Source organism: Pinus tabuliformis, chromosome Q (genome assembly GCF_031772625.1).
Source record: "Pinus tabuliformis cultivar Carrire ecotype Pingquan chromosome Q, CPIR1, whole genome shotgun sequence".
Taxonomy (NCBI): Eukaryota; Viridiplantae; Streptophyta; class Pinopsida; order Pinales; family Pinaceae; genus Pinus; species Pinus tabuliformis.
The window spans coordinates 925783000-925805075 of NC_142296.1; the positions used below are offsets into that span (position 1 = coordinate 925783000).

Below are 22076 nucleotides of genomic sequence, written 5' to 3' on the forward strand. Positions count from 1 at the left end.
TGACTGAAACTTGTTAGACCTAATGACTTAAGTACATATATAAGTCCCAGAACTGAGTTCTCTTACTATAATTTCTCGTTCTCTATACCAATGTATATTTTGGCTTCGCTGCTTATCTTTCAAGCTCGGATTAAATATGGAATGGTGGTTTTTACTTCAAGTATCTCAACCTTCATGTTACTCAATAGTATAGGTGTAGGATTGCAATTTATTCTTCAAACAATATGATTGAAACTTGTTAGACCTAATGCCTCTTCAAATAGTTTGGATTAGGTCTCTTATGTGCACAGGTCTAAAGTGAGGGGCTCTGTTAGGTCCCCTATAATACTAATGTAGCCCCTTTATTGTTATTGTTAGTGTAGCCCCCTATTGTTATTGTTGTGCCCATGTAGCCCCCATATTGTTATTGTTATGCCCCATAGAAGCCCACTATTGTTATTGTTGTGTCCTTACATTATTATTTCTATGTATGCTCTAATTATATTGTGACCCCTTAAACTCCTATATATAGCAAGGAAGTCTAGTCATTTGAATCATTCAAGAATTGTTCATTTATGTGTTGTAAAGGAGGTTTCCTCCTCGAAGAGGCTCATTTTGAAGTCTTTGATCTATCTTTTTTGTGATCCGGTCACATAACATTTGGTATCATAGCTTTGGATTCTAGGGTTTTGCTGCTTCTTCAAAGAGGCCATCTTGGTATTTTCGCTATAACTTTTTTTCTACGAAGCTTCAGAAGCTGAAATTGGAACCACGTGGAGCAGAAATCTTGGTGACCTTCATGTAGAAATTTCAGATCTTGGTTCGCTATATTTTCTGAGATATGGGTCGAAGAAGTTAGGGTTTCTGCATGCTCCATAATTCAATCTTAAACAAGTGACCTAGGGAAAAACATTATCACTTTCTCTTCAAGAATTGGATTTGAATTTCGTAAAAAGTGACAGAAAGCACATGGACTGTAGTTTCTCATGTATCAATTTTAGGGTCGTACAAGTTTGCTCTACTGAACCAGTCCATAACCAAGTCATCGTGGGAAATTTGGTATAACTTTTTCTTGAAGAATCCAATTTTGGTCTGACTTGTGGCGTTGGAAAGAAGACTCATAGGGCTATCATAAGACGGAATTTCAGACCTTGAAGAGCCAAAATTACAAAGATACAACAGTTTCAATATTGAGCTCATAAAAAACAAGAAAAAGGTGTGTATTTTTTTTAAATTTTGCATAACTTTTGTTTGAAAAATCAATTTGAATTGATTGAAAGGGCGTAGTGAAGCATAGATATCGTTATTTGATTCCAAAATGCCTTGAAGCAAAAAAATGGACACACCTAGTAAGCAACTAGAAATCTCTACTATGACACATGAAGTATTGAAGAAAGTGTAACTAGGTTCGGTCTTCATAAATGTAATTTTGATCTTTGTACTTGTAAAAGAAAAGAAATATTATTTTTGTAAAATTATAAAATGAGTTTCTTGCTCATTACATAGGTCCAGCACATGTTGAAGTGCTATAGGAAAGTCAAAGAGTCAAAGAGCTCTTCTTGAGCATATATGTAATGTATATGAGTCAACCTAGAGTCTAGATCAGCCCTCCAAGACAAGCACAATCCTCTTGAAGAAGGCAACAAGCTAAACGATGTAAAACATAGTCATGTCAGCCTACAAATGAATATAAATGACATGTCAGCTCAATAAAAAGACACAACGTTTCACACTGTCATGTCGGCTTGAATACATGAACAGACAACTATATATACACAGCTAAAGTCACCACAGAAGCTAAGAATCTCGGACAAGTCCCTGCAATCTCGGACAAGTCTCTGCAATCTCGGATGGGTGCAGGAAGTTCAAAATCTTGGACAAGGTACAGTGGTGCAGGAAACTCGGATAAAGGCAACAGTTCAGTATTTCGTATGAAGGAGGATCACTGTGATTTTCGGATAGGCATTACAGTGGTACACCTTCTCAGCATAACTGTGATCTCGATGCAAGGAGAATACAATTACAGTCTCGGTGGAGGTATCAATAAGAAAGACACAATCACGTTCTTGTCATAACTATTATAAGGATCTCAGTGATACTCTCTCGACATACTACTAGATGTTGTCATAAGTCTCAGTACAGCAGTGTTGCAACAATAGTGATCTCAGTGATGACCTTGATAGTGCAGCAGTAGAAAGAACTCGTTGACATGGTGATGAAGCAAGAAATGGTGCAACAGTAAGGACCTTTGTGGTACTATGATGATAATCTCGGTGAAGCAGTAATGATGATGATGATCTCAGTAGTAAGAAGAGGATTGGTGTCTTGGTCTTGGAGTGGCCTAGTAGGTCAAGGGTCATGGTCTTGGTATTCGTCAATTGGAATCTCTATAAGAAGAATTTTGTGCGGGTTTTCCTCTCCAAGAGGGAGAGGTTTTGGCCTTGGCAGAAAGCCAAACATCTTGTGTTCTTGTCTCTTTGTTTTGGTAGCTATTTGATGAACTAAAGAAGACACACTCTAATAATAAGGAAAGATTGTACTAATAAGAAAACCTCTCAAATAGTTATCATGCTAAGAAGAATCACATTAACTCTAATTGCCCTAGACTCTTCAACATGAAGAAGAGGAAGAAATGCAACATGATATATCAAAATTATGAGACCAAGTGCAACAAATTTCACTCTCGCAAAGAGTAACCAAAAATGAAATGGATGCTAATATGGGTGGCCTAAAAAATGGTTTAAAAGAAGATGTTGAAGATTTGAAGGATGGCATAAATATTAAGATGGAAGGTTTGAAGGATGGTTTAAAAGCATAAATGAAAAGGGACCTAGAAGATTTGAAGGAAGGTTTGACAAAGTTGCTACAAGAAATGCTTCCTAGTGGTGACAAGGTACTCCATGAAAATCATGATGAGGATAAAAGGAATACGAATTTTGATTTTAGAGACTCCAATAGTGGGTTGAAGACTAGCCACATTCCAAAGATTGATATGAGGAAGTTTGATGGCAAGGATCTGGTAACATGGATACTACAAATGGAGCAATTCTTTGATCTACATAATGTGTCGAACACACAAAAGGTATGCATTGCATCTTTATATTTAGAACAAAATCAATTTGTGTGGTATCGATGACTTTGTTCTCGTAAATCAATTGTCACTTGGACAATTTTCGCGGAAGAATTGGCAGCACATTATGAGGATACAAAGAGCAATACCTTCTTTCTAAAGAGATTCAAGATAGAGGATTGCATACCCATGTCGACACCCATGATTACCAGCTTGAGAAAGTTGAATGATTTTGAATCAACGTTGGTGAATCCCACATTGTACAAGAAATTGATAGGTTATTTGATGTAGTTGATCAACACTAAGCGAGATATTTACTTTGTTGTGAATACACAAAGCCATTTTATGGTGGAGTTGAGGAGTGTTCATTGGGTGGCAACGAAGCATGTGCTCTGGTATCTTCGAGGTGCAGTGGAGTATGGATCTAAGATATGCCAAGAGTCGTGGAGTGCAATTAGTGGGCTATACAGACTTAGATTGGCCTAGGAGTATTGCGGATAGGAAAAACACCTTGGGAAGTTACTTTAGTTTGGGATCAGCAACAATTTCATGGTTTAGCAAAAAGTAGAGTTCAATGGAGCTCAGTTCAGCAGAGGCCAAGCACATGGCTACAAGTTTGGTGAGCTATGAGGCCATCTGACTTCTCAAAAAGCTCACACGTTCGTTTGTTCTTGAGTTGGATCCAATGGTCATTCATTGACACAATCAGAGTTGCATCAAGCTCTCGAAGAATCAGGCATTTCATGACAGGTCCAAGTATATTGAGATCAAGTATCACTTCATCAAAGACAGGGTCAAGAGGGGAGTTGTGAAGCTTCAATATATATCTACAAATAAGCAGGTTGCAAATATTATCACCAAGCCCCTAGAGAAAGGGAGGTTTGTTTTCTATAGAGATAAACTGGGGGTGGTGCAAAACACCTTTCTCGCTAGGAGGGAGTGTTGATGTTATTAGCTCGAATAGGTGCTTATACATAGGCTTGGTGTCTACCATGCTGAAGATGTTGGATTACCTCTTTAGGTTCTTGCTTGAGAGTAGGTGATTAATATGATTTATTTTGTAAGTCTACCTTAGCAAAAGAACATTAATTAATTTAATTGATTAACGTTGGCTACTCAGCGAAGTTTCTAAGGATAAATAGTTTTTTTTTTTAAGAGAATTAGATCTAATCTCTAACATTGATCTCAAGTGAGGCTTAGCATCTAATCCTAGCCATCGATCACTTAGGAAATTAGGGTTAGGAATTTAGCTTAATGAAATTATAAAATAATCCTAAGGGAGAGGTGAAAGACACATTGTGATTGAGAAAGCAATTTTCTGGATTGAGGGACTCAAACACTAAAGAGAATGGAAAAGTGTGTAGCAAGGGTCTTTCAGGAGATAAATTCTGAGATTTTGGAGAGAGAAGCTGAGTTTTTGGTACAGGCCGAAGTTGTGAAGAGACATTGAGCTTTCCAACCAGGTCCGCATGGAGGAAGGGAGGCTAATTTTCCCAGTGCGCAAAGGCCATACAGGTGGAAGCTGATTTTCACAGGTGAAGCTGAGATTTGCTAGGGCTGGGAATTTTCCAAGGGGGAACGAACTTCTAGAAGTCGAATTTTTTTAGAGGCTGAAAATGAAGTGGACTGAAATCCAAGTTCAAAGTGTGATGTAATTTCTGTGTATTCTCTGTGGGTCAAGGCCCTAATTTTCAGATTTAATCAAATAAAGAAAGATTTGTTGGGCAGAAATTTTTCCTGTTCTTGTGGTTGATTTTCCTATTTTATTTCCACTGCAATTTTATTTCTAAACTTAAAATACCAATGTATTTCTTTCCAGCAGTTTTCAGAATTTTATTGAGCAAAATATTTTCTAGGTATAAATTAATTGTTGAGAAAAAATAAAACAGGCCTGGTATTAAAAGTTAACAAATTGTTAGAACTTAGGCCTATTGAATTCTGAGTGGGATATGAAGTTTTACTTTGTTCACATGGAGTCCAATGACTTTGGAACCACTCTCAATCATCATGGAACTATTAATGGTACTGTTAAAATTTTAAGTAAGAGGATAGGAAAGGAAAGATAAAGGAGAAATCAAATTGTAATTTAAAAACTTAAAATCACCATTTATGGCTCATTTTTCTTTTTCATTTTATTTCCTGATTTTCTCCAGAAATGATGCACTGGTGGGTCGCTGTGCTGGGGACCAATTCAAGGCAGAACCAACCCAAACCAGTCAGTTTAAAATAGAACGGGCTTACAATTACAGTCCACCTACATGTTCAGGGTTGTCCGAGTATGAACCGGTCTAGATCAGCCAGTTCCAGACTCACCCTACTTTTTTTCTCGCTGATACAACGTTGTATATTCCATATGAGGAATATACATATACTGTCAATACTGTCAACATCTGTTATGTCTCTTGCGGGAATTGAACCTTCCATTCCTTCCTCCCAACTACCCAGGATAACCCCAATTGACAGTCTCACCCTACTTTCTTAAGTCAATAGGAGAATTTGGTATGACCACCCTTTGGCATCTTCATAAGTAACTCCTGATGTAAATGCAAATTGATCTTTATGTAATGTATGACTAATTTTCAACAAAGCATAAAACAAAATAAATATCTAGAGTGAATGCAGGATGAAGGCTGACAGCGCATTTTTTTGTACCCGGTACAAATCCCTTCTCCGCATTCGTAAAATCAATGCCTGAGACTCTCTGAGCTCTTCGTCAGGAGCAGTTTCAATTGTTTTTAGCACCGAGTCATCCAACTGCAAGTTTTACAGTAAACACAATCTTAGACGATGACGATGAATAATTAGATGAAAATACTCTGTTGTATAACAACTCAATGTAAGCAGGTTAGGCTTAGAAGTTTGTAGAGGACCTTCCAATAATCTGCAGGATCATAAATTTGAGAAGAAATTGCTAAATATCCATTGGCAAGTACCAGTGCATCAGCCAACATAAGCTCCAAAGCCTGAAATAAAAAATGACAAATAAAAAAGGGTACTTGTAAAGGCCATCAATTATTTAAGTATATTCAAATTACGTCCACAAAAACATGTCAACGGGCAAGATTTACCAAACGGAAGCCTTCCACAAAATTTCAATAAGTATAGAAAGAGAAATTATGGCGTAACACCTTTACTTTTGGATGTGTATAGACTCTTCTAAAAAGATCAGCACGCATTTCAAATAACTTGTGCACATTCAAATCTGTTGAAACAGACAACTTTTTTGCATTAAAAGAAAATCACATCCACGATGTAAACAGAGCAGTCTAACTAGAAAAAAAGCCATCTCATTGCCAAACCTTATTTTGTAGATGTATTTACTCACATTCTTTAGCTCGGTAGCAGATTTCATCACCCATAACTCTCATACTTTCCATTAACCTGTACCAGGACAAATATTAAGATTATTCAACCTGTACTTCATTAAAGCCAATTAAAGCAATTAAGCAACTCTGTTAGTGGATTCTGAGCTAAGACCTCACTCCATTACAGAGAGAGATTAAAGTCATAATTTCCAGATGTATTCATCTTCACGTGAAGCACAAAAAGGGAAAAGACAATCATATATGTGGTATACCTGGTGGAAGAGTCAATTATATTAATCTATCACTAAGATAATAATAATAATTCTAATAAATATTTAGTCGTAACAAATATTCACAAGGGCAGGGTCATGTATCATGGGAGGGGGCATGAGAATAATACAAATGCTTTTCTACCATTCTTGTAACAAGAACTATTTATGCATTTTGCTTCCAAACCCACGATAAGAGGCATCAGCACCAATGTTGCATTAATCGTTATCGGGATAATATCGGTGCGAGGAAAAAATCAGAATTATCGGGAAATAATTGTTCGGTACAAAAATATTCATTTTTTTTCATTTCTTTTCAATTTTTTTAATATCTAAACCATCTACAACATAAAATAAATACATTGACACATAAATATGATAAAAGAACTAATATATAAGATGTTTAATATCATTTCTAGTGTTAAAATCACGCACAACATTGAATCATGTCATGAATAGTAAGTCCTAACTCCTGAGTCCCAACTCAGCCTCAAAATATCAACAAAAAATATGATAATGTATCTCATCATGTCATAATGTCATATACAATAAAATGAAGAAAATAACTAAAGTCTAATCCTATTGATTTCCTCTGCCCCTCTTGCGGGAAAATGCCACAGCTTTCCCGTTCCCTTAAGATGTAGATGCTGGTGCCTGTGCTGGTGGAGATGGCAGTGGAGTCTGATGTGCTCTAGAAGCTGAAGAACTAGAAGTAGGAGCTATAGGAGGTAGACCACGTCCTCTACTGGTGGCAATGGTAGCCCGAGCAGGGGATGTCACCTCCTTCTCCTATTCCTCCTCCTCCTCCTCCTCCTGTTCCTCCTCCTCCTCCACTACATCCTGCACTAACCAATCATCAGCAGACTCCATGAGAGGCCTCTTGGCCTCAGCCCTCCATGCAGCAATAGTGTCAATCCCATCCAATGAGATGGCATCCACATCAGTGTCCTCTCAAGTTGCTTCACCCACAATCGAAGATTGTAGTAGATGTAGACCATGTCATTAGGTCGCTGGGACTCCAACCTGTACAAAGATCATGAAATAATAATTAATAATTATAAAAAAAATATTGTTTAATGAATTCAAAAATTTATTTGGAAATTTGCAATATTTTAAATGTTTAAGTGTTAACCTGTTGCGCTTCTTGTTGTGTATTTTTTCAAATACACTCCAGTTGCGCTCACATCCTGAGGAGCTACATGTTTGGCTGAGGATGCGAACGGCAAGCTTTTGTAGAAGTGGTACCCTGCCACCATACATTTTCCACCATGCATCTACAACAAAATTACAAATAAAATTTTAAATAACCATAAGAAAAAAATGGAATTTGAAGAGACAATGAAATTTGAAACAAAGTTACAAACTAAAAAATACCTGGCATTTTAATCGTCCTATCAATGACAGCCATCTCAAAGCCAAATGTGCCACCTGCCATCCTATATGTCTCAATTTGTTTAGAGATCTCTATACGTTGTTCTGGAGATCGCACCATCTTCTGGACACAAGATAAGAATCCATCCATGATCTCAGCATCAAAATCAAACCCACATGCGTAAGAAAATGCAGGGTTCAGGAAAAGCCCAGCAACATGAATGGGATGATGGAGTGTGTTGTTCCATCGCTCATCAATCACTCCCCATAGGAGTTGTCTCTGAAACCCATCATCTCCCTTACTATCATAGTAGGCCCGAATGGCTTCTTTGGCCCTGTCCATGGCCTCATACAAATAGCCCATTGCGGGCTTCTCACCATCAACCAACCGAAGAAGCTTTAACAAAGGTTCAGTAGCGGCGCACACCTTCTGCACTCCCACCTAGAAGTCTTCCTAGTATGAAACTAGTTTGCATACGGCCTCTCCTTCTGGTTTGCGGCTCATTGGCAAAGCACGCAACTCCTCTGAAAGAAACATTCTCTTCACATCCCACATAGAATTCACGAGGGATTGAAGAGATATGAAACTGGTGGCAAACCGTGTAATGGCAGGGCGCACCAACTCTTTGTTGTTGGTGAATCTTCTCATCAAGCTAAGCACAGATGTATGGTTATATATAAATTTTGTAATGCTTTTGGATGAATCAACAATATCTTTGACAGAGGGAATTTTCCCTATATCCTCCAACATCAAATCAATACAGTGTGCAGCACAAGGTGTCCAAAATAAAGTAGGATGCCTGTCCATAAGCATCCTGCCAGCAGCAACATAATTTGCAACATTGTCCGTTATGACTTGGACAACATTTTGTTCACCCACCTCCAAAATAAACACATCTAACAAATCACATAAAGTTTTTGCATCTTTGATTTGTGCAGATGCATCAACAGATTTGATAAACATAGTCCCCTTGGGACAACTAACCAAGAAGTTTATAAGGGTTCTCCCCTTTTGGTCAGTCCAACCATCTGACATAACAGTGCATCTTGTTTGTGCCCATGATGCCCTAAAATCCTCCAATCTTTGGGTGCAGTCACGCTTTTCATTTTGAAGAATTCGGCCTCTGAAATCATGATAAGAAGGGATTTTGTACCCTGGGCCAACACTGGCAATAGCATCAACAGTAGGTTGGAAAAATGGATTATTCCTTACAATGCTGAAAGGAATATCACTCCAAAGGAGAAATTTTGCCAGCAACTAGCTTGTTCCTTCTCAGTTCTTTTTAGCATTGAACCGATAGATGGTTGTGAACTAGGTGTGGTTCGAGGAACAAAAAATGATGTGGCAGCTACCGGATTGGTTGATGCTGCAGTAGAACCAGTGCCACTTGGCCCACTTCCTTCAACTGACCTTTTTAGTTGCCTTTTGAGTTCTTCTTTGGCCTCTCTAGTCTGCTCTAAAATTTCCAATGCTCTCATGGCTCTTTGGATAAGTTCAGGATTTGTATTTGTACAAGGCCCCACAGCTTTTCCAGGGATTTTTGCAAGGTGAAACTTCAACTTGTACACCCCCCCGGACATAGGGTGGCCACACAACTTGCAACTCAAGTTTAGTCTATCATTCGGAGAATCAGGTACACCATATTCCCAGAAAGGATCCAATTTCCTTGGCATGTTTGTTTTTGAACTTTGAAGTTGCAAACTTGAAGTCTTGACTCTTGAATGGTGTTTTGGTACAGTTGTGAACCTATGGGAAAATAAGGATTACAATTTAGCATTTACAAAATTACAAGTTACAAATTTACAATTTAGTATTTTAATTTTTAATTTTTAACATTGTACATTGAAAATCCAAGTTACCCAACCTAAAACAACCATTCCAAAGTTCAAAGTTTCAAACACAAGTTACCCAACCATTCCAAACCCAAGTTACCCAACCAAATGGCAAAAACAATGAAAAATACATAAACAATATTTAAAAACAATGAAAACAAAAAAAAAATGGTTCCCATAGTCATACCAAGTTACCCAACCAAAAACAATGAAGAAATACAAAAAAATCTTTAAAAACAATGAAAACAAAAGAAAAATGGTGCCCATACCAAGTTACCCAACCAAAAACAATGAAAAACATACAAAAACAATGTTTTTAAACAATGAAAACAGAAAAAAAATTAACCACATACCGTTTCTATGGAGAAATCGGTGGTCTCCTCTTGATTTTCTCCTCTAAGCACTTAGATTTATCTAAAAACCCTCTCCAACTTGGTCTCCCAGCTCTTCTCTGCCCTCCGCGCGCCATTGTCCAAATGAGCTCATTAAAAAACCAAAAAAACGTTATAAAACAGCGTTGTCGCGACCCCCAGCGATTATTTCCTTTTTTATCACGATAATTTCAATAAAAATCGGCAAAAAAAAATCCAGCGATTATTTCGTATAGTTATCGCAATTTTATTGGGACAGCGAAAAAATCGCGATAATTTCAATTTATCGCGATATTATCGCGATTTTCACAACACTGATCAGCACCTCTGCAAGCTTCGCATTGATATATCCACCCTATCTTTTTCTTTCTCCACTTCAAAGGCTCATTGTTCCCATTGTTGCCCCCTCAGGGGTAACTACTTTCAGAGCCACCCTCGCACGGAGTGGAATGTCACAGCTTGCATGAGTTGAAGCTCTCTTGCTCATTTCATCCAAACTTGGACTTGTTGTTCCACTTCTCCTTCATACATGTACATCAATTCTCCTTAGCTCTTTCAGATGCCTTAGCCATGGTATATAAGCTCCCTTCTCTTACACCTCAAATAATGCATGCACTTATACATGGCATACTATGCTTTCATGATCATGGTCATTGTACTTGGGGTTTAGTTTGTTTTCACCATTTTCTTTATTCTAAATTACCTGGAAACGGAAATGGATACGGATCCACCAGATTTTTCAAAAGCCAAGATCTGGATACAGTGGGGAAACGCCACATGAAAAATACAATAATATTTTTTTAATTTTAAAAAACATATTCAAAGTTAAAAATCAAAACCATTCATGAATCAACACTTTTGATAATTAATTCATTTATCTTATATTTAGACATTCTCCATGAATAGTCGATATATATATATATACTAGTGCAATTTATATGATGCATGCATATGTAGCTATCATATGCATGCCTCACATGCATGCTAATATTGCTATGATGTTCGTGATTTGAGATGGGTTGTTACATACACCCCTCCTTTAAAAAGAACTTCATCCCGAAGTTAAAGGTGTATAAAGTATATCGATAATTCCTTTAGGGTATGTAAGGATTGTGTTATGTGATTGAATTTTCATTTATAATCGTGAGGACACTTTAAAATTTGTGATTTGAACGTTGATAGATTTATAATTTTAATGGAAAACAGTACCCGTGATATGCATTTTTATTGTTTAGAGGCTAAGAATAGAGTCATAACCATCACAATTACCATAGTAGCCAGGCCAGCCATCAAAGCAAATCGAATCATGCCAAAGAGAATAAGCAATGCAATAGATATCTGAATTGACATTGACCAAAAGTCATGAACAATTTGAACCATCTGACTCATTGTATTCTCATTAACCGACATATAGTTCACAATTTTTCCCATTCCATAGCTTTGTCAAGCAAAATTTGAAAGGCACAAACCCTTTTGGTAAACCATACAAATTAGCGGCGATTGCAACGACAGCCTAAGTTTACCACAAAGAAACTTGTATTGATAATAGATAATAACTTTAGAAAATTTAGCTAGAAACAAATTATTTTGAAGCAATCAAGAAACCCTGTAACGGCATATTAAAACCTAAGGTACCCGAAGTTATCTGAGGCAGGAAATCCGAATCCTCTAAGGACAATTTTACGCGAAGCAACCCAAGGATTCTGGAGCAGAACGGAGGTTTCCTGAAGAAGTTGGACCCTGCTGAAAGATTTGTTTTAGGGGCTAGATTAGAGACTGTAGCAGATTTACATTAAGGATACTTCGTTAAGCCTTCTGATAAAATTCGCAAGAGAAACATAGCTGTGCACTATCTGCGAATTTGTACACGCAATTCTAATGATTGGTAGTGGACGTATAATTGTTCAAAAGCTATAATCTGTTGGACTTGGGATTCACTGTGGATTAATTGAAGTTTAATACGATATTGCTATAAATGATATTAACCCAACAACAATGCACTGCAGTAAATATAGTATGGATGATTAATATACAAATATAACTCACTAACGATATGCGCCTAGAAATATCACTGACACCTATTAGATAAAAACTAACACCTGTTAGATAAAAACTAACGACCCTGCATGCATATAAAAGACACGGTGCTCACACATCGATTTAAACACCTAACGCGTTGAAATTTATTCTTAGATGGCGATTAGTGTTAAACGATGAAATTAAGGGTGAATAAGTTGGTTTGGTAATGGAATCAGAAAACTTGGAGCAATGTGATCAACACCAGATGGGAGAGTAAGGTACGCAAAGAATAAAAAAACTTGGAGCAATGAGATCAACACCAGACGGGAGAATCAGGTACGCAAATGCATTTAATTTGATAGAATTTTACAAAAGAAATCTGTCAATCTGATAAAATTTAATATCAGTCTTTACATTTGATTGAAATGGAATATCAGTCTTTACATGATGTAGGTAAGAAGCTTTGTGATAGTAATGTTAAAGCTATGAGTGCTATTTTGAATGGTTTAACAGAGTCAGTATATGTTAAAATAATGCATTGCAAATCAACGAAAGAAATTTGGGACAAGCTCCAAAATATTTGTGAAGGGGATAAGAAGGTCAAGGAAGCCAAGCTTCAAACCTACTGAGGAAAGTTTTAGCAGCTGAAAATGAATGAAGATGAAAACATTGCAGCTTATTTTCTCCGGGCTGATGAAGTAGTAAACACAATAGAAGGACTAGGAGAACCAATGGAAAATAACATAGTTGTCTGAAAGGCACTAAGATCACTTCCAATGAGATTTGATGCTAAAGTCTCAGTTCTAGAAGAAATAGATCATTTAGAAAAGGTTAGCATGGACGAGTTGCATGGAATACTTATAGCTTACGAAATGAGAAAAGAGCAAGAGAGTCCACCCAACAGAGAAGCAGCCTTCACAACATCCAAGAAGACCGGGAAAAACAAACAATAATCAAAGCCAAGCTCCAGTTGTTGTGATAACGAAATCTCAGATGAAGAGACAGCTAAATTTGTGATAAAGTTAAAAAGAGGAACATGCAAATACAAAGGTAAGCTTCCCTTAATATGTATCAATTGCAGTGAGATTGGTCATTTTTCCACCAAATGTCCTCATGCAAGGAACTTTGATGACAAAGAAGAAGCTCCCAGGAAAGGAAAGAAAAATAAAAAAAAGATTCAACATGCAATGTAAAAATAAAATATTTAAGAAAAGCTTTTATTCAAACGAAGATGGCTCCTCATCTGAAGAAGAAAGAGATAGTGACGAAGAAAATGACACATGAAGAGTGTTATTTGTGGATAGGGACATCAAGAAGGAAACTCCTCAAGAGGAAGAAGATGATGATGAAGAAGAAGAAGATGATGAGGTTGATTTTGAAAAGGAGATTATCAGAGTTGTAAAGGATCTCAAGGTTGAAAGAGGAAATGTCAAATTACTGGAAGTCGAGCTAAAAGAATCAAAGGAACATGCCAAAAGCCTCAATAAGAAGATTGAAGAATCAGAAAATATCATCATCAATATTAAGGTACAATTAGAAGAAGCCAGAAAAATTGAAGAATCGCTCAAAAGAGAACTGGAAGAAAGCAACAAGGCAAGGGAAGATTTAGAAGCAAAAATAATTTTTCTACAGAAGGAAGCACAACAAAGAAATGTCCAGCGGAACTTTGCAAACAGCTCCAGAGCATTGGATGAAATCATTAGCAGCCAAAGGCAACGCAATGACAAGACAGGATTAGGCTATAGGCAAACATTCGTGAAAGGTCAAGTTCCTCAACGACAGAAAAGGGTGACGAACAAAAAACTTATGCAAAAATTATTTAAGGATCCATCAACAAGGAAGAAAGCTTCCCAGCAAAACAGAAGGTTCAAGAGACACAAAATCAGTAGCCCAAATTGAAGAAATCTCAAGAAGAAGGTTCTTGGAGAACAGCATCACAAAGATCTTCTCCTCTTAGTTATCAAACCATCTTTCTTAGTGTGTGTTATTCTTGCAAAAAAATTGGACATAAAGTTGTAAAATTGCAAGGCCTATGATAGGAACAGCAGCAACTTTAGAAATTACTCCAGGAATAATTATCCCAAAAATTCTCGAGAAGATTACAAGCAAAATTATAACAGATTTGGATACTTGAGCAATGAAGTGGAATGCTATAAATGCAACAATTTTGGACATTTGGCTAAAGATTGCAAGTTAACCGCTCCTCTAAGGGAGTCACAACAAAATCAAAATGCTCCTTCGAAGGTCTGGAAGAAGAAAAATGAAAGTTGCGCACTTGCTCTAAAAGCTCAAAGCAAGAAGAATGTATGGTATGTTGACAATGGTTGCTCAACACATATGATCGGGGATAAAAGCAAATTTATATCTCTGGAAGAAGGAAACGATGGAACAATCTCATTTGGGAATGATGGTTCTGCAAACGTTATAGGAAAAGGAACAGTTAAGCTTGGAAGCAAGGAGGCTACAACAAAAGATGTGCTACTCATAGAAAACATGAATCACAACCTGCTAAGCGTAAGTCAAATGTGTGATCAAGGACACACGTTGTTATTTGATTCAAAGAAATGTGAAATAAGGAAAGAGAAATCTGGCAAGCTGGTGGCAACTGCAACTAGGACTCCAAATGATATATACATGTTGGATGAGGTTAAAAACAAAGGTTGTTTCTTGGCAAAAGAGGACAAAATTTTGCTCTAGCACATAAGGGTGCGGCACATAAACTTTGACAACATTGTCAGAATCAGTAAAAAGGAAGTTGTAAGAGAAATGCCACAGATTTCAAAACCAACCAGCACCTCTTGCAAACATTGCAAGCATGGAAAACAGACAAGAGTTGAATTCAAGACCAAGGAACACTCCTCGTCAAAACCATTAGAGTTGGTACACACTAATCTATGTGGACCAATGAAGACCAAAGGACTGAATGGTGAACAGTACTTCATGTTGATGATTGACGATTATACCGGGATGACAGTAGTCAATTTTCTGAATAAGTTTGAAGCCTTTGAATGTTTCAAAATCTACAAGGAAATGGTTGAGAATGAAACTGATTTGAAGATCAAATGTTTGAGATCAAATAATGGAGGGGAATTCACATCTAAAGAATTTCAACACTTCTGTGAGGAACACGAAATAAAGAGACAATTCTCAGCATCCAGGACACCACAACAAAATGGGGTCGTCAAAAGGAAGAATAGAATAGTAGAAGAAATGGTTAGAACTATGTTGAATGATTCAAAATTAAGCAATGAATTTTGGGTCCAGGCAATAGATACAGTAATCTGCATTTTGAACAGAGGGTTGCTTAGAAGCAACTGTGATAAGACTTTGTACAAAGTTACAAACTATGGAATGGGAGACCAGCAAATGTCAAGCATTTCAGAGTCTTTGGAAGCAAATGCTACATTAAAAGGGAGGACCAAAAGATTGGAAAATTGACTCTCAAGTAGACAAAGGCATTTTTGTTGGGTACTCACGCAAAAGTAAAGCATACAGATGCTATAATCTAAGACTCAACTGGATAGTTGAAAGCATCAATGTAACATTTGATGAAGTTCGTGGACCAAAGGCCAAACAAGGAAGTTCATCCTCAACCGAACCAGAGACAAAAGAAGCAGAACAAGAAAAGGTTAAAGAGGAAGCCCAAGAGGAAGAACAATCAAATGAGGAAACAAATGTCAACCAGGATGAGACAGTGAATTATCAACAGACACCTTCTAGGACACCCAAAAGATGATATCAAAAGAACCATCCTTCAGATCAGATCATTGGGGACATAAATGCAGGTATAGGAACCAGACGAAATCGAGAAATACGCATGCCAGAGCAAGCACATCTTGCGCTCCTATCCACATTTGAGCCTAGCAACTTTGAAGAAGCTAGTCATGATGAGCATTGGATAACAGCGATGAATGAAGAATTGGATCAGATTGAAAAGAATGACACATGGGAATTGGTTCCACGACCAAAGGACAAAAATGTCATTGGCACAAAATGGGTTTTTAGGAACAAGCTAAATGAGGATGGACAGGTCACCAGGAACAAGGCAAGATTGGTTTGTAAAGGGTATGCGTAGGTTGAAGGAATAGATTTCGAAGAGACATTTGCACCTGTCGCCAGGATGGAAGCCATCAGGATGTTCTTGGCCTATGCTTGTTCGAGAAGGATCAAGGTGTATCAAATGGATGTAAAATCAACTTTCCTTAATGGAGAATTGGAAGAAGAGGTCTACATAGAACAACCTAAAGGATTTCTACTTGCTGACAAGAAGGATTATGTTTGCAAGTTAAAGAAGGCTTTATACAGTCTCAAACAGGCTCCTAGAGCTTGGTATGCCTGTCTAGATAGGTACTTGCAGAAACAAGGGTTCAAAAGAGGAAATGTCGATAACAACTTTTATGTAAAGGTTGAACAAGACAGATTGACCATCATCGAAGTGCATGTCGACGACATCATCTTTGGAAGCGATGATGACAGGCTAAGCAAGAAGTTTGTGTCAAATATGCAAAGTGAGTTTGAAATGTCATTACTTGGTGAGCTGACTTTCTTCTTGGGAATTCAAATATCTCAGGAAGACAATGGTATATTCATCTATCAAACCAAGTACATTAAAGAAATGTTGAAGAGGTTTCAAATGGAAGACAGCAAACCAGTTAGCACTCTAATGGTGATTGGTTGCAAGTTAAGCATGGATGATATATCTAAGGATGCAGACCAAAGAATGTATAGATCAATGACTGGCAATCTACTGTATACGACAGCTTCAAGGCCAGATGTGATGCAGGCAATTAGGCAGGTAGCACATTTTCAAGCAGCACCAAAAGAATCCCATGTTTTTGCAGTAAAGATAATTTTTCAATATCTCAACGGAACAACAGAGTTTGGTCTATGGTATCCAAAAGGAAATAATCTAACCATCACAGCTTATACAGATGCAGATTGGGCAGGCAGTGTTGATGATCGTAAAAGCACCAGTGGAGCAACCTTCTACTTAGGTGGTTGTCTTGTATCATGGCTAAGCAAAAAGTAGTCTTCAGTCTCCTTATCCACAGCAAAAGCAAAATACATTGCAGCACCATGTCGTACTCAAGTCCTTTGGATGAAACAAACTTTGCAGGATCTACAGGTGAAGTTTGATGAGCCCATTTTGATGTTCTCTGATAATACCAATGCCATAAGCATCTCCAAGAATCCTATCATGCATTCGAAAATAAAACACATTCCTATCAAATACCACTTTCTCCGAGAACAAGTCGCAGAAAAGAACATAAAGGTGGAATACATTGGGACAAAGGAGAAAATAGCTGACATCTTCACCAAACCTTTACTGCGTGAAACTTTTGAGTATCTTCAGCAGAAGCTTGGGATTCTACCATGTTCACATGGATATCCATTCTATCCAACTAAGCATACAGGGGGAGCAAAGGCATGTTATAGGAAAATAAAAGCAGGCATCTTGTCATAGTGAGTCAACCTTTGCCATTGATGTCAAAGGGGGAGAGAAAACAAGCCAGGAAGATCAAGGCATGGATTCAGTGGGAGCAGTGATCGCAGGGGGAGTATCTGTGTTGCCATCAATGATAAAGGGGGAAAATGATAAAATATGGTTGTCATTAATGTCAACCCAAGCAGCACTATAAGATGCCCCACCTTTGGTGACTAAACAGCATGGAAAATCATGGTTTCTAGAGTCAACATCACCTTTATTGGATTCTCCTCATCATAATGATTCTGATAGTATGTGGCACGTCACGTGGGTCCTCACGGTTTAAGAGATATGCTTGTTCAAAGATAAAGCCCGAAACAAATGGATGATGTGGCAAATTCGTTTTGATTGATTAGTTTCTGATGGTCAAACATAGAAAAGTCAAAATTAATATTTTGAACTCCAAGATTAATTTTTCAACTCCAAAACAAACTCAATTTCCAAAAGTGGGATAAATCATTTGGCTCCAAAATAAATTTCAAAATTCGATTCAAACATTATAGGCCTATAATAAGTCGGCCTCATTTGATTTTTGGCTCCATATGAAAATTCAATTTTTGAATTTAAAATCCCTCCTAGATGCAAATCCTCAAAGATGTCTCTTCAATATCTATATAAAGACAAGTGACCTGGGCCTAAAAATTTTCCTCCATCTACAACTTTCGGCCCTCTATTAGGGAAAATTCTTGAGAATGATCTGAACAATTTGACCTGTATCTAGGACTTGTAACAATGGCTTGATAACCTCATGCCTATGGCACCTATGCAAATTAGATCTAGATTGGGGTTTAGCTGACCTATTTTGCATACCTCTGAAACTTGTTTAGTCATTGATCTAAGCCGCTTTCTTATCTGAGGTATCATTCAAACTTGTATCTAAGCCAGTGGAGCAATTTCGGCCCATGTAATGTTCCTAAATAGGAATACAAGTGATATAAAGCAAATAATTTGTTCAGCAAAATATAAAAACGAAATACATATTAAACACCGATGGAAATGCTAGAAATAAGGAGCTGTTGAGCCATTTTATTACTTCTTTGAGGGCAAAATACAATGGATAATAGAATGGTGTACCTGGGCTTGTCTAAATGGACAAGCATGACCAAACCTAGGTGAGAAATTGTTGAACCGATGACTGCACCAATCTGCACTGCGCTGCCCAAAAAACTGTCTTTTCTACTAAGTTCAAATGGCTGGAAAGTCCACTTCCTATGCTCAGAAAATTATAAGATTTGAGCCCCAGACTCCTTGGCCTAAACCCAGAAAAATCCACGAAGGAATTTACCTGGTTTAGACTTTTGAAATTCGACCCCCAAGGAGCCCAACTTCAGCTGCAATTGCAAAACTCGGTGTGCTAGAATCTACCTGTAAATCCTCCCGGAGAATGTCCCAAAGTGTTGGGTTGACCCCTACTACAAATCCCCTGACTTCCTGAATGAGCTTCCGGCCTGTAGCACCTGCTCCTAAGCCCCACGAAAATGTTGAATTGACCCTCTGTGCTGTCCCCAAGCCCAGTAATTCGAACTGCTGTGATGTTGGCTCTGTTGGCTCCAAAAATCTCAAGAAATGTTGGCCTACTATTGCTCCCAATCCTCTCATTCTCTCGGCAAATGGCTGATCAATGGTGGCTCCAACTCCTCCTGTGTATTCTCCAGATAGCCCAGAAATACGCACTCCCTGTATGTGGCTGAATGGTAGTGTTGTGCCTGTAACACACTCCCGGATCTCCTAAAATTCTTATGGAACTGCCTCCCTAGGGCGGGCACAGAAGGTACCCCAAAGGAAAGGTTGAATCTCTCGCTTGAGAGATTCGTGGCTAAACATCCAGTTGAATCAGCTAAACAGCAGAGTGAACAGTCAAGTTATTTCGATTTGCAAGGTGTAAGAATGAAACCAAATGAAAGCTTCCGCCTCATTTTATCTCCTGGGCCTTCCTTGCCTCATGTGGGCCCCTCCATCTAGCTATTTGAATTCCCTCCAAGCCATTCGAAAGGCCTAGTTCCAATTCACATGTGGGTGGCCCCCACATTCCACTAGTGTCCAAATAAAGTAGAATTTCCTCCTAAGTCCCTAAGTCGAAAATGTTGGGTTCTTTTCCTTAGCCAAAATTGTGCAAAGTTGTGTAGCAACACCCTGTTACAAATGTATTTGAGAAGGGACATGACAGTCCTCCCCTCGCAAATGTTGCTTTCCCTCAAACAACCTCAAAGATGGGTGCTCCAAAATATGCTCACCCTCCCAGGTGGTATTCTCATCCCGCATGTTCCTCCAACGCACCAAGAACTCCCTAATGGTCCTGCTCCTCAGTTTCCTTTACCTGCTCTCCAAGATGGCCTTAAGTTCCAAAACCAAGTGGCCCTCATCATCCAGTGGGGGTAAATATGTTGCTATTGTCACCATGTCCCAACACCTTTTCAAGGCATGAGACATGAAATACATTGTGGATCTTGCTCCCCAGAGGCAGCTCTAGCTCATAAGCTACCTCCCCAACTCGTTTGATCACCCGGTATGGCCCATAGAAGCGGGGTTGTAGCTTCTCAGCCCTCTACTTCATCGTGGACTGCCTGTAAGCCTATAGCCAGAGGTACACCAAGCCCCCCTCCTTGAAATGCCTCTTTGTCCTGTGTCGCCTCTCTGTCCTGTGTCAGTCTGCGTACACCTTCTGCTGGTTTTGGGCTGTCACAAAGTTATCCTTGAGAGCCTTGAGGATGTCTTGGCTCTCTTGGACCCAATCTTTGGCCTTTGGGGCCTGGCTGTCTCCAAAAACAATGTCAACAAAAGATAATGCATCATATCCATACAAAGCACGGAAAGGAGTCATACCAATGGACATGTGGTGGGTGGTGTTGTAGCAGTACTCGCCAAGATGTAACCACCAAATCCAAGCCCTTTGCTGACCGGTCACGTAGTTCCTCAGGTACCCCCCAGCCACTGATTACCCCTCTCGGTCTGGCCATCTATCTGAGGGTGGTAGTTGGTTCTAGGAGTGAGCTCAGTCCCAACCAATCTGAAAAGTTCCTGCCAAAAACCTCCCATGAACCTATTGTCCCTGTCACTCACAATGTTCTTGGGGAGCCCGTGCAACCGGAAAATCTCCCGAAAGAACAATTCTGCAACCTGTGCAGCCGTGTACCTGGTGGGGATGGCGAAAAAGTGGGCATATTTGGTCAACCTGTCGACCACTACATAGATGCAGTCCTTCCCCTACACTGTGGGGAGCCCTGTGATGAAATCCATAGATATACTTTCCCATTTCCCCTCAGGGATGGGAAGTGGCTGTAGCAATCCTGCAGGGTGAATCAGCTCCCCCTTGTTCCGCTGACATGCCTCACACTCCTGTATGTGCTTCAGTACATCCCCCTTGAGGCCCTCCCACGTGAATCTCTCTGTGACTGCCATAAATGTCTTTCGGAACCCCTGGTGCCCGGATAATGGCGAGTCACGTGTTGCCTGGAGCACCCTCTCTCTGAACTGCGAGTTGGGTACCAGGAAAATGCACCCCTTGTAATAGATTTCCTCATCCATCACTCGGTAACGCTCATCTGCATGGGTACCCTCCAAGACCTTGCCTGCCCTCCTGTCCTTGGATTGCTCCACCAATAGTCGAGCCTTCCAATCATGGCAGATGCTCATGAGGGATAAACCAACTGGTCTCCAAGATAGAGCATCAACCACCACATTGTGCTTTCCCCGCACATACTCTATGTCGAAGTCATAGGCCTGCACCTTGCTGACCCATCTCTATTGCCTGTCATTGAGGCCCTACTGCCCCATGAAGTGACGAAGACTGTTGTGATCATTCTTCACCCGAAACCTGTTGCCCACCATTACTGTCGAAATTTGGCCAATGCATGCATGATGGCCAACATCTCTTTGTCATATATGGAATATGACAGCTCATGTGGTAGGAGCTTCTGACTCTCGAAAGCAATGGGATGCCCATCCTGTAACAAAACTGCTCCAACTCCCACCTCGAATGCATCACACTCCACGGTGAAAGGCTGGGAAAAAATCTCGTAGTGCTAAGACCGGGCAACTGCTCATCACCTCCTTAAGGCAATCAAAGGCAACCTGTGCTCCATCAGTCCATGCGAAAGCTCCTCTCTTCGTCAAATCAGTCAAGGGTGCTGCCAGCTGTGAGAATCCCTTGACAAACTTCATGTAGTTGGTGCAAATGCCCAAGAAACCCCTCAGCACAGTCACATATCGTGGTACCAGCCAGTCTCGAATGGCCTGTATCTTCTCCTCATGGACCTTCACCCCATCAGCACCGATGATATGCCCTAGGTAAAGCATCTTTGTTGTCATGTCCCTTCCTAAGTCATTTTGGAACAAGATAATTTTTTGTCTTATGGGGCCAATTTTGGAGCCAGT

At 39.1% G+C, this 22076-nt stretch overlaps 1 protein-coding gene across 3 annotated transcripts in view; it reads right to left on the reverse strand.

Moving 5' to 3' along the window:
- Positions 1-22076, reverse strand: part of LOC149222493 (uncharacterized) — a 297411-nt gene that overhangs the window by 86102 nt on the left and 189233 nt on the right. For 2 of the 3 annotated variants that reach the window (XM_089385461.1, XM_089385463.1), the window contains exons 11-14: positions 6375-6430; positions 6178-6251; positions 5920-6012; positions 5702-5803 (exon numbers count right to left, since the gene is read on the reverse strand). In XM_089385461.1, the coding sequence (XP_089241587.1) occupies positions 5702-5803; positions 5920-6012; positions 6178-6251; positions 6375-6430 (325 nt within the window). The remainder of the gene's footprint in view (positions 1-5701; positions 5804-5919; positions 6013-6177; positions 6252-6374; positions 6431-22076) is intronic. The other variant, XM_089385462.1, reaches the window with a different exon arrangement.